The sequence below is a fragment of the Microcaecilia unicolor genome, chromosome 1 (assembly GCF_901765095.1).
Source record: "Microcaecilia unicolor chromosome 1, aMicUni1.1, whole genome shotgun sequence".
NCBI classification, from domain to species: Eukaryota; Metazoa; Chordata; class Amphibia; order Gymnophiona; family Siphonopidae; genus Microcaecilia; species Microcaecilia unicolor.
This window is the reverse complement of record NC_044031.1, coordinates 390,994,332-391,007,377: the sequence shown is the minus strand read 5'-3', so window position 1 is coordinate 391,007,377 and position 13,046 is coordinate 390,994,332. Positions and strand designations below refer to the sequence as shown.

Genomic DNA, 13,046 nt, shown 5'->3' with positions numbered 1-13,046 from the left:
GAGAAGGAAGCCTATATGATTCTCCAAACAGGTGGCTGGGGGAAGGGGAAAAAGGCTGTGTTTGAGAAGTACAGAAGAATGCAACAAGAGGATCATGGAAAAGATTACCAGAACAAACTGAAAGAAGCGAAAAGTGAAATACGGCTAGCGAAAGCGTGGGTGGAAGAAAAAGTGACTAAAGATGTAAAGGGAGGTAATAAGACCGCCTTTAGATATATTGGGGAAAAGAGGAAAAAATAGGAGTGGAATTGCAAAACTGAAAGATACTGAGAATAGCTATGTGGAGAGTGATGCGAATAAAGCAAACATGCTAAATATTTCGATGTTCACAGCAGAGAATCCTGGAGAAGGACTGTGGTCAGTTGCTGAGGGAATAGATGGGAATGGAGTGGATATTGCGCCATTCACGAAGAAAGCATTTATAAACAACTTGAAATCTGAAAGTGAACAAAGCTTTGGGACCGGATGAGATACATCCCAGGATACTGAGGAACTAAGAGAAGTCCTGGGGGGGGGGGGGGGGGGGGGGACGACACATCTTAAGGATTTATTTAATAGAACTTTAGAGACAGGAGAGGTTCCACAGGATTGGAGATGAGCTGATGTGGTCCCTCTTCACAAAAGCAGAGACAGGGAAGGAGTGGGAAACTACAGGCCTGTACGCCTCATGTCAGTAGTAGAAAATATAATGGAGTTGCTGCTGAAGGAAAGCATAATTGACTTTCTAGAAGCCAACGGTTACAGGATCCGAGGCAACATGGCTTTACCAAAGGAAAATCCTGCCAAATGAATCTGATTGACTTCTTTGACTCGGTGACCAAAGAACTGGATGAAGGACATGCGCTAGATATAATCTTCCAGGATTTCAGCAAAGCCTTTGATACGGTCCCTCACAGAAGACTGGCAAATAAAAAAAATATACGTGCAATTGAAGAAAGCACAGGGCAAAGAACAACTACAATGAAAGGAATTGGCATAGCCTTCCTAGAATTCTATAAGCAATTATACAAGGATGAGATCAATCCGGGGAACCAAACAATACAAGAATACCTAGAAAACATAGCATTACCCCAAATTACTCTAAATCAAAATACCAAATTGTCGGCGCCGATAGAGCTAGAGAAGGTACAGTGGGCCATCTCTAATTTGCCCAATGGAAAAAGGGCCAAGACCAGACGGGTTCACGAAGGGAAAATTAGGTTCGTACCGTGATAATTTTCTTTCCTTTAGTCATAGCAGATGCAGCCATTACAGAACGGTTGTGTCCATCAACCAGCAGAGGGAGATAGAGAGCACACTTTTTTCAGTGCCTCATACCAGCTTGCTCCACTGCCTCTCTTCAGTATTTGAAGCTTCCAAAGCAGTATGGCAAACCGCAATAGGAATAACATAAGCTTTCCTCACAGCGAACGATGGCCCTACAACAAAGGGCATTAACTCAGAATGGAGGGAATGAAACATCCTCCCGGAGGGCATAAACTCATCCTCCACTGAGACATAACTGGAGGGAATAAAATCATCCTCCCGGAGGGAATAAACTCATCCTCCAAAACATGAAACTGGAGGGAATTAAGTCATCCTCCTTTAATTGAACAAGAATCCTGAAGACTGTTTTCCGACTTTCTCCCAAGGACGGAATCTCCAGGAAACACGAACAGAACCTGAAATAGATTTACAGCAGATAGCATCAGACAGGGAGGGATCATGGCTGCATCTGCTATGACTAAAGGAAAGAAAATTATCATGGTAAGAACCTAATTTTCCCTTCCTTGTCATCAAGCAGATGCAGCCATTACAGATGGGATGTATCAAAGCAATCCCTAGATAGAGTGGGAACAAGCCACACCACGCGCCAGCACTTGCGCTCCAAAATGTGCGTCCCTCCTGGCAGCCACATCCAGCCTGTAATGTCGGGCAAAAGAGAGCTTAGAAGCCCATGTTGCTGCACTACAAATCGCTTGAAGAGAGAGTGCTCCAGTTTCAGCCCAAGAAGAGGAAATTCCTCTAGTGGAATGCGCCTTAAAGGCATCCCCTCCCTGCCCATCTTCAAGTCTTTGCTTAAAGCCCACCTCTTCAATGCTGCGTTCGGCACCTAACCCTTACCGTTCAGTGAATCCAGACTGCCCCAATTTGACTGCCCCTATCGGACCGACCGTTCACTTGTCTATTAGATTGTAAGCTCTTTGAGCAGGGACTGTCTCTCTTTGTTAAATTGTACAGCGCTGCGTAACCCTAGTAGCGCTCTAGAAATGTTAAGTAGTAGTAGTAGTAGTAGGCCGGCCGGCAAGCAAATAAGCTGAAAAGATAGATTCTTTAAGCCAGCGGGCAATAGTGGCTTTAGACGCTGGAGACCCTCTGCGAGGACCTGATAGCAAACAAACAGATGATCAGAGGTCCTGAAAGAGTTAGTAACTCGCAGATACTGCAGCAGAGTCCTGCGCACGTCCAACAGGTGCAATTGCCCAAAAGATTCTGGAAACTCCTCCTCGACAAAGGAGGGCAAGAAAATAGGTTGGTTTAGGTGAAATGCTGAAACCACCTTAGGCAAGAAGGAAGGCACGGTCCGAACCGTGACCCCGGACTCTGAAAACTGCAGAAAAGGGTCTCTACAGGACAGCGCCTGGAGTTCTGACACCCGTCTCGCCGAAGTAATGGCCACTAACAAGACGGCCTTCAGTGTCAAATCTTTCTCTGAAGCACGCCGAAGCGGTTCAAAGGGCGCACCCTGAAGGGCCTTCAGCACTAGCCCCAGGTTCCAAGCTGGACAAGGTGCACACAAGGGAGGACGGAGCCGAAGCACCCCTCTAAGAAACCGTGCCACATCCGGATGAGCAGCTAAAGACACGCCTTCAACCTTGCCACGCAGGGAGGCCAATGCTGTCACTTGCACCCACAGGGAATTATAGGCCAAGCCTTTTTGTACACCATCCTGCAAAAAGTCCAGAATCAGCGAGACAGGAGCCCGCAGGGGTGTGATCTCTCTGGAAGCACACCAGACTTCAAACTGGCGCCAAATCCTGGCATAAGCCACGGAAGTGGAACGCTTGCGGGCTTGCAGGAGAGTGGTAATTACTTTATTGGACTAGCCTCTGCCTCTCAATCGCCAGGCCATAAGACCAAATCGGCCGGTGTCCTCCATGGTCACCGGACCCTGTGACAACAGGTTGGGAACCAGAGGTAACTGAAGGGGATCCTCTAAGAGCATCTGTCGGAGGTCCGCATACCAAGGCCTCCTGGGCCAATCCGGGGCGACGAGAACCACTTCTCCTGGATGCAGCCGAATCCGCAGGAGCACTCGCCCTATCAAGGGCCACGGAGGGAACACATACAGTAGGCCCGGAGGCCAGGGTTGAGCCAAGGCATCCAACCCCGCCGAGCGAGGATCTCTCCGTCTGCTGAAGAAGCACGGGACTTTGGCATTGGAGCTTGTCACCATTAGATCCATCACGGGATTGCCCCACTTGGCACATATCTGCAGGAACACTTCGTCTGCAAGTTCCCACTCCGCTGGATCGATCTGATGCCTGCTTAGATAATCGGCTTGCACGTTGCTCTGACCTGCAATGTGAGCTGCCGACAGAAACTGTAGATGCAGCTCGGCCCAGTGGCAAATTTGTTCCGCCTGCGCGGCTAGAGCTCTGCACTGAGTGCCGCCTTGTCAATTTATGTAGGCCACTGCTGTCGTGTTGTCCGACATCACTCTGACAGCCAATCCTTCCAGGGTCACTTGAAAGGCCAGAAGCGCCTGAAACACCGCTTTCAACTCTAGGCGGTTGATGGACCACTCCTACTCCTCGGGTGTCCATAGACCCTGGGCATGCTTCCCCTTGCAATGTGTGCCCCAGCCTTTCAGACTGGCATCTGTCACCACTAGGCACCAATCGGGGAGCGCCAGCGGCATTCCTCGCCACAGCATGCTGTCTGAGAGTCACCTCTCCATGCTGAGTCGGGCCGCAGGGAGCCAAGAGAGTCTGCATTGTTAATCCTGAGATACTGGAGACCATCTTTGGAGTAGAGCATACTGTAGAGGTCTCAGGTGCGCTCTCGCCAGTTCCATGGTGGCCGTTATCGATCCAAGCAGCTGGACAATGTCCCAAGCTCGCGGGCGGGGCATCCTCAGGAGCAGATGGACCTGATTCTGAAGCTTGCACCGCCTTTGCTCGGGTAGGTACACATACCCCGAGGCTGTGTCAAACCTGGCCCCCAAATATTCTAGAGACTGCAAGGGGGGTCAGGTGACTTTTGGCCAAATTGACGACCCAGCCCAGAGATTGAAGTACTGAGACCACTCTGGCTGTTACATGCTGACTCTCTGCAGCAGAGTTTGCTCAAATGAGCCAGTCGTCCAGGTACGGGTGAATCCGAATACCCTCTCGCCTTAGAAAGGCAGCTACTACCACCATAACCTTCGAAAAGGTGCGGGGAGCTGTGGCGAGGCCAAAAGGCAAGGCCCGGAACTGGAAATGCTTTCCCATCACCGCAAACCTCAGAAACTTCTGGTGCGGGGGCCAAATTGGAGTGTGCAAGTAAACTTCTTTCAGGTCCAGAGACGTGAGAAACTCTCCTGGCTGTACCGCCGCAATGACGGAGCGCAGGGTTTCCATGTGGAAATGCCGCACTCTCAGGGACTTTTTTAATTCTTTTGTCCAGAATAGAGCGAAAAGACCCTCCTTTTCGCGGCACCACAAAGTAGATGGAGTAGCGGCCGCAGCCGTGTTCGGCGGGAGGTACCGGGGACACGGCCCCTATCTGAATCAGACCTTGTAAAGTCTCCTCTACTGCCGCCCGTTTGGCGGCAGAACCGCATCAGGACTCCACAAACACGTCTCTTACAGGGGCGTCAAATTCTATTCTGTAACCGTCTCTAATCAGGTCCAAGACCCACTGATCTGAGGAAATGTTGGCCCACTCCTCGGCAAACAGGGAAAGACGTCCTCCGATGACAGGACTCGAGGAGAGGGTCAGCGCACCATCATTGAGAGGGTCGCCTCTGAACTCCAGGCCTTGAGCCAGTGGCTGTGGAACGTTTGTCCGAGCGAAAGGAGTTCCTCTGCTGAAAACGGGCACGAGAAGTGAACCCAGCAGAACACCCCGGGCGGTACCTTCGAGCTTCATAGAAGCGAGGTCTGTAAGAGGAGTGGACCGCCGCACCCTTAGAGGAAGGCCAAGGCCTATCTTCGGGCAAGCGCTGGGGTTTAGCCTCACCCAGGCCCTTCACAATTTTCTCCAACTCCTCACCAAACAGGAAAAGGCCTTGAAAGGGCAACTTCACCAACCTTTGCTTAGAGGCCATGTCCGCCGCCCAATGCCGTAGCCAAAGAAGACGGCAAGCCGCCACTGCTACTGCCATGTGTTTAGCCGAAGCTCTGACAAGATCATAAAGGGCATCAGCAAGAAAGGACAAGGCCGACTCCATCCGCGGAGCCACATCTGAAAAGGGCTCCACTCCATCACCGGGCTGTTCCACTGCCTGTTGCAACCAAGCCAGGCAGGCTCTAGCAGCATAACAACTGCATGCAGACGCCCAAATAGTGAGACCTGCAATTTCAAATGACTGTTTAAGTGCTGATTCCAGTCTACGGTCTTGAATATCCTTCAGGGCAACACCTCTTTCAACATGGAGGGTAGTTCTCTTTGTCACAGCTGTGACTAGGGCATCCACTTTAGGCATAGCAAAGCAAGCCATATGCTCCTCACTCAGAGGGAATAATTGCCCCATAGCCCTGGAAACTTTCAAAGGTCCCTCGGGGTCAGCCCATTGAGCCGAAATAAGCTCTTGGATGGAGTCATGCAAAGGAAAGGCTCGAGCAGGATTTTGGTACTAGCCATCCTAGGATTCACAGAGGAGGCTGTGCCACTGGCAGGGTTCTCAATAGAGAGAGCCTGCAGGGCATCAGAAATAAGCGCTGGTAGCTCATCACGGTGGAAAATCCTCACCGTGGAGGGATCATCCAGATCCTGAGTCACTTCTGCACCAGACTCTGGCTCCTCAGACCATGAAGGCCTGCCAGAGTCCTCCGAATCCTCGCAGCCTTACCATGGGGGGGGGGGGGGGGGGGGGGAAGGAGGTGCAGCACTCTCTAAAGGGGAATGAGCCCTTCTGCGCTTCATATTCTGCCAATTATCAGGGAATAACGCCTCAGAGGGCATACCCAAGCTAGAATCCACCGGGGGGGGGGGGGGGGGGGGCATTAGGAGAGGCCCGTGCCGGGCTTTGTGGGAGAGCTCTTTTAAGCATGTATGCTTTATGCATTAATAAGACAAAATCAGGGAAGAAAAACTCACCCTGGGCACCCGGATCTCTGCCGGGGCTAGTAGCTCCCATATCAGCCTCACTCCGAGGCCTCCCCCCTGGGCTCAGGACTCTCCATCTCAGCGGAGGTCGCGCCATGTGGTAAATTCAAAATGGCACCCGCTGCCAGCTCAGAACGCGAAGAATCGTCGCTCGCCATGCTCTGGCCGGCTCTAACGTCTGTACAGTATAATTTACAGAGCCCCGCTGCTGATCTGCACTTGCCACACTTGGAACAGCGCTTTACTGTCTCCACAGGCATCGCCGAAAATGGCGGTAAAATTCAAAATGGCGGTTCGCACCAAAATCGCCCCGATCGCGGGCCCACCCCGGAGTCAGAAAACACTCTTACCTCACTGGACCGAGTATCCCAGCTCCGGTCCCACAGAAAAAGGCAAGGAAAAACCTCTGTTCCAGCGTCTAAGTGCCAAAGCGCGGCGCAACTTTTTTTTTTTTTTTTAATGCTGTGAGGAAAGCAGAGGTAAATAGAACTCCGGAGGCTCAGGTGAGTGGGAAAGGCAGGGAAAGGGCGAACCTATGTGCCTGCATCCACTGTTGGTGGGGAAGGACAGGGAAAGCTAAGCAATATGTCCACATCCATGGAGGTATGGGTAAGGCAGGAAAGGGCGAACCTATGTGCCTTTAAAGTGAAGCTGCTATAGCCTCCAACACCCCTGCTAACAACTGGCAAAAGCACAGGAGCAACCTCCAGGCAGAGTTTAGATGGAGTTCGAAGAAGCTGCAGCCACTCTGCTAAGGGAGATAGAGAATACTGAAGAGAGGCAGTGGAGCAAGCTGGTATGAGGCACTGAAAAAAGTGTGCTATCTCCCTCTGCTGGTTGATGGACACAACCCATCTCTAATGGCTGCATCTGCTTGATGACAAGGAATAGATTTTATAAGCGCTTTGGGAATGTATTAGCCCCCCTACTAACGCGAGTTTTAAATGCAATAGAACAGCAAGAAGAATTACCGCACTCATGGAGGCTAGCACATATTACCCTAATTTTAAAACCAGGGAAAGATCCAACTCAATGCGGCTCATATCGCCCAATATCATTATTAGATACAGACTATAAAATATTCACGAAGATTCTGGCTAAGCGCTTACAACATCTCATGCCGTAGCTAGTACAGGATGATCAAACGGGATTTATAGAGGGTAGACAAACATTTGACAACATCAGAAGATCTATCCACCTCATACAGGAAGTCAATAACAACCAACAACCAACGTTGGTCTTATCCCTCGACGCAGAGAAAGCGTTTGATAGGGTCCACTGGCCCTATATGTTCGCAGTGCTGAAAAAGATGGGCATAACAGGAAGTTTTATAACATGGCTACGACGTCTGTATAGCCAGCCACTAGCGGCACTGCTCATAAATGGGGAACACTCCGAGACCTTTACCTTGAGAAGGGGGATGCGTCAAGGATGTGCCCTCTCTCCCTTACTATTCACCCTCACACTAGAGTCACTAGCTCAAGTAATAAGATCAAACAGTAACATACAGGGCATCCATATTGGACAAAACATACACAAACTAATGAAGTGGGAACTATGGGTCATATATGGTGGTCCTGCCGTAAGGCACAAGCGTACTGGAGGGGGGTTCAGTCTAGGCTCCAAAAATGGATAGGAAGGCCTGTGCAGTGGCATCCCCTGGTCTTTGTGCTAGGAAAGCGGCCTACGGGACTAAGGTTGAGTCAATGGTTGCTGGTGCGGGGAGCTCTGCAGGCCGCCTGGACTAACCTGGCAAGGCACTGGAAGGCCATGAAGGTTCCCCCGTTGACAGATTGGATCACGAAAGTCAGATATATGTGTGAGATGGAGAGATTGACGGCTGTGAAAAGAAGAATGTTGCCCAAATGGGAGAAAGTGTGGCTGCCTTTTCTGAATGCAAGTTCGGGATAGTAGATGTTTGGTCTGAGACGGGAGGGAGGGGAGGTAGGGTTTTGTTGGGGGGAGTTTAGGAGGGAAGGGAGGGGAGGGCAATAAAAATTGGTATAAAAACATGAAGTACATATTGTGGTTATGGTGGGACCAATGACATTATAGGTACCCTTTGAAACTATTCATACTGGTGTTTGGCTCACTTGGAATATGATGTTACGAGCCATGTTAATAATGTTCTGTATTATGTTCTTAACGCTCAATAAAGACTTCTATAAATTTAAAAAAAAACATACACAAACTAATGCTATTTGCAGACGATATACTTCTAACAATGATGGATCCTCAGAGATCCTTGGAGGGGGTCACACAAAGTCTACAGCAATTTGGGAGAATAGCAGGGTTCAAAATAAATATGACCAAATCAGAAATAATGGGATTGAACCTAACCAATGAAGTAATCAATATTATATAACAACAGCACCCATTTAGATGGAGAACCCACATATTATGTTATCTAGGGATTAATCTGACGCCCAACTTGCATGATCTATTCGAGGCAAATTTGCCCTCCCAAGTACGAGAGCTATTCCAAGAATTAGATCGATGGGAAGTGATGGAGCTATCATGGATAGGACGGATACAAGCGATAAAAATGATGTTACTGCCCAAGATACTATACTATACTTCATGGTGCTGCCATTGCCAATCCCTAGTAAGTTTTTTTGACAATTAAAACGTAAAATCTTTGCATTCATATGGAAACGTAAGCCACCACGAGTCAGAGCTGAAATGCTATATCAATCAAAAAGGAAAGGGGGAATGGGGTTACCAGATCTCTATCGATATTATCAAGCTGCACAACTAAGATTATTAGTAGCATGGGTTAATGATGACATAAAGCCATGGCTTCAGATAGAAAAACAATGGATAGGAATGCACCAACTTGCCATATTATTATGGCAACCCAAAACGCGGATTAGAGCACTTCTCCCAATAGCAGTACAAATGTCACTCATGACATGGAACACAGTGCGTCAGAAGCTTTGCCCCAATAGAACATACTTTTGCAAGATGCATATAAGGGGGGCACCCGGCTTTACATGGGAAGAAGGAGATAAAGTATATAAACACTGGGAACAGAGAGGATTGAAATGGTTAGGTCAAATTTGGGAAGAAGGGACAATACGCCCATATGATGAGATACAAGAGGAATACGATCTCCAGCCACAACACTTATTCTACTACACGAGAATTAGGGATTACATACTTCGAAAAGCAAAAGTAGAGCTACAGATTGAGGAATCAGAGCTGGAGCGAGCGATGGGAGGGAGTAGCACTAGGGGATGTATAACGAGAATATACGCTGCCCTCTTAGCGCATAGAACCCCAATTTTGAAGTATACACAAAAATGGAAACAGGATATAGGTAGAAGGTATGATATACATAGCTGGGAACGAGCATGGGGTTATTTGTTAAGAGCATCAGTGAGTAGTGCCATTATAGAAAATGGATATAAGATGCTATACCGATGGTACTATACCCCAGACAGACTAGCCAAAATGTTCTCAGACACGACAAATCAATGCTGGAGAGGCTGCCCAACAAGGGGAGACATGCTGCACATATGGTGGACATGCCCAAAAATACAAAACTACTGGAGAGAACTGCTGGGCCTACGTGGAACATTGCCTATTGCACTTTCGACCCACCGGATTACCGGTGCCCTTGCATCGCTTGGCCGCCACGTTCTTGGTGGCAAGTAAGATTGCAATAGCTTCAGCTTGGAAACAGCAGATGGCTCCCCCGGCAGTGAAGGAGCTTCACAAAATGGACTATCTGTGCCAAATGTCAAAGATGACGGCGATTAAGAATGGAGAAATAACTCAATTCCATAAAATCTGGGATAATTACAGAGGATAGAGACTTCAAGCAGGGATTGAGTTAGACGCACCCCAATTGGTGATACCACAAATGTGAACAATACCAAGAATATAAAAGGACTGTTGTATGTAACAAAAGCGTACATTGGGACTCTAGTATCAGAATAACTCTAAGAGAATGAAGAAAGAGTGAAGGAGGGAGGGGGGAGGGGGGAACAACGGGAAGGGATGGTGAGAGCAGGGAGGGGGGAGGATAGAGAAAGCAGGGAAGAGTTGGGATTATATTCTGTTGTTCAAAGCGATATAATTGTGTATGACATTTAAATTTAAATTGAATAAACAAAGTTATTAAAAAAAAAAAGAATATGATCTTAATTGTGTGATAAGTACATAAGTATTGCCATACTGGGAAAGACCAAAGGTTCATCGAGCCCAGCATCCTGTTTCCAACAGTGGCCAATACAGGTCACAAATACCCGGCAAGATCCCAAAAATGTACAAAACATTTTATACTGCTTATCCCAGAAATAGTGGATTTTCCCCAAGTCCATTTAATAACGGTCTATGGACTTTTCCTTTAGGAAGCCGTCCACACTTTTTTTAAACTCCACTAAGCTAAACCGCCTTTACCACATTCTCTGGCAACGAATTCCAGAGTTCAATTACACATTGAGTGAAAAAACATTTTCTCTGATTCGTTTTAAATTTACTACATTGTAGCTTCATCGCATGCCCCCTAGTATTTTTGGAAAGCGTGAACAGACGCTTCACATCTACCCGTTCAACTTCACTCATTATTTTATAGACCTCTATCATATCTCCCCTCAGCCGCCTTTTCTCCAACCTGAAGAGCCCTAGCCGCTTTAGCCTTTCCTCATAGGGAAGTCGTGTGTATTGATTTACACCAATGAAAATTTGGCATAAACCCTGGCGCATAGACTTACGTGCACTGGGCCATATTCTATAACTACGCATGTAAATTTCTGAACACCCATGAAACACCCATTTTCCTGCCCATAACCACACCTTTTGCCAGCGCGTGTTAGTTCTGCATTCTGCGCACTTCGTTACTGAATACACTTAGCGAGTTGTGCATGTAAATTCTAGATAGTGCCAATTAATGCTCATTATTGGTGTAATATGGTGTAAACAAAATAAACAAAAAAAAAATTTCACCCAAAATTTCTCTCCCTCACCATTGACATTGGTGCAGTCCTTCCTCAGGAATTCCAGGGCATGTGGGTGGTCATGCTCCACTGACTGTGAGACATCAATTATGTAAACCTTGCTGTCATGATATCTGTTGGAAGGGAGAGAACTATCATCCACCTCATCACTAAATGCTGCTAAAATAAATGCTCACTATTCCAGTTAACAAAACCCTTAAAGGAAGAAAAATTCAGCCTGCAAGAGAAAGCATCATGGTCTGCTGCTGTCAATGAGGTGGCAGTGGTGGCAACAGCAGCAACGCAGTCTTACACTGGAGGAGCAGCCTAGTGGTTAGTGCAATGGACTTTGATCCTGGGGAACTGGGTCTGATTTCCACCGCAGCTCCTTCTGATTCTGGGCAAGTCACTTAACCATCTATAAACTATGTAAACTGCTTTAAATGTAGTTACAAAAAAAACAGCTGCCCTCCCCTTCCCCACTGAAATCATCGTTGGGCAGCCAGAAATCCCTTGTCAGCCCCTTAACTGGAGAAGCATTTTTTCTGAGGTGCATTTTTAGCATTGCTGGTTGACCGGTAGTCTTATCACTGTAGCATCTTCCCTTCTACTCAGGATCTATCAACCCAATCAGACAGGGGATCTGAAATCGCAGGAAGTGAATTTTCCATAGAAATGATGTTGGATGCTCAGAGGTTGGGAAGCATGTCTTGGAATTTAGTGCTGATGCTGGAACTTATATCCCTTCCATGACATGTGCCACCAATATTCCCAAAGCAAACAGGACCACCACTGAACATTTCATCTGAAAGATGCCACCCTTAGGAATGCAGAAGCCCATTATGCTATAATTTGGTGGTAACAGAGCCCATCCTGAAACATCAGCACTACTTTCTGGATTATCCAATGTTTCCCAGAAGTCTTCCAGCCAGGCCCAACATTACATAGCTTCTGCAATCTAATGACTAACAGTCAAAGGCAACATGGGTGTATTCATATTTAAATGCCTTGGTACACATAGTCATATATGCCACATCCACACCCATCCTGTTAGAATATCAATGATATGCTTTGATGTCCCCATGCATACCTCCTACCCACCCTGTCAGACTGTCATAGTAATGCTTGAATGTTTTCACTTATATACACTGTCAGCTAGTACATTTGCTTATTTCCGATCTGACGAAGAAGGGCAACCATCGAAAGCTAATCAAGAAATGTATTAAGTTATGTCCAATAAAAAAGGTATCATCTTATTTTCTTTTCCATGTTTTATTTTGTTTGATTTCTATTGATATGCCACATGGAATGCAATTAAAGCTGCACTTAAAAAAAAAAAAAATTAAAACAACTTATGTCCTAAAGATCTAAATATCTGAAGAATTAAGTGTCCCAAAAGAAACTTGTCATGTCCCTAAATATTATACTATGTAACAAGATGTTGGAAAATGTTATTACTATTAAAGCAACTTGCAGAGCTGAGATCAGGGCTGGGTAAAAATGATCTACATTTCACTGGTCCTGAGCTGGCAGACATTTGTCTCCCAGGGGGCCACTATGGCTGGTATCAGTAACAGGACAATGAAGATAATCAAGACTTACAGCATGTTAAACTCACTGAGGTCTGCATGCACAAGCCTTGCCTCCTTGTACATCATCCTCATGTCCTGGATCACCTGTAGGTACAACTCCCGAGCTCTGGATTCTGATAACTGTGCATTTCGTAACAGCGGGGCTGGCCTTGGGGGGTGGGGGTGGGGAGACACATAAGAGAACAAAAAGAGTAAAAACTGAAACGCATCTTCCATTATT

The 13,046-nt window shown here is 47.2% G+C and overlaps 1 protein-coding gene across 1 annotated transcript in view; it reads right to left on the bottom strand.

Moving 5' to 3' along the window:
* LOC115475198 (serine/threonine-protein kinase RIO1-like) overlaps positions 1–13,046 on the bottom strand; it is a 160,172-nt gene that overhangs the window by 53,763 nt on the left and 93,363 nt on the right. The window contains exons 10-11 of the mRNA XM_030210943.1: positions 12,837–12,974; positions 11,265–11,368 (exon numbers count right to left, since the gene is read on the bottom strand). Coding sequence (XP_030066803.1) covers positions 11,265–11,368; positions 12,837–12,974 — 242 coding nt within the window. The remainder of the gene's footprint in view (positions 1–11,264; positions 11,369–12,836; positions 12,975–13,046) is intronic.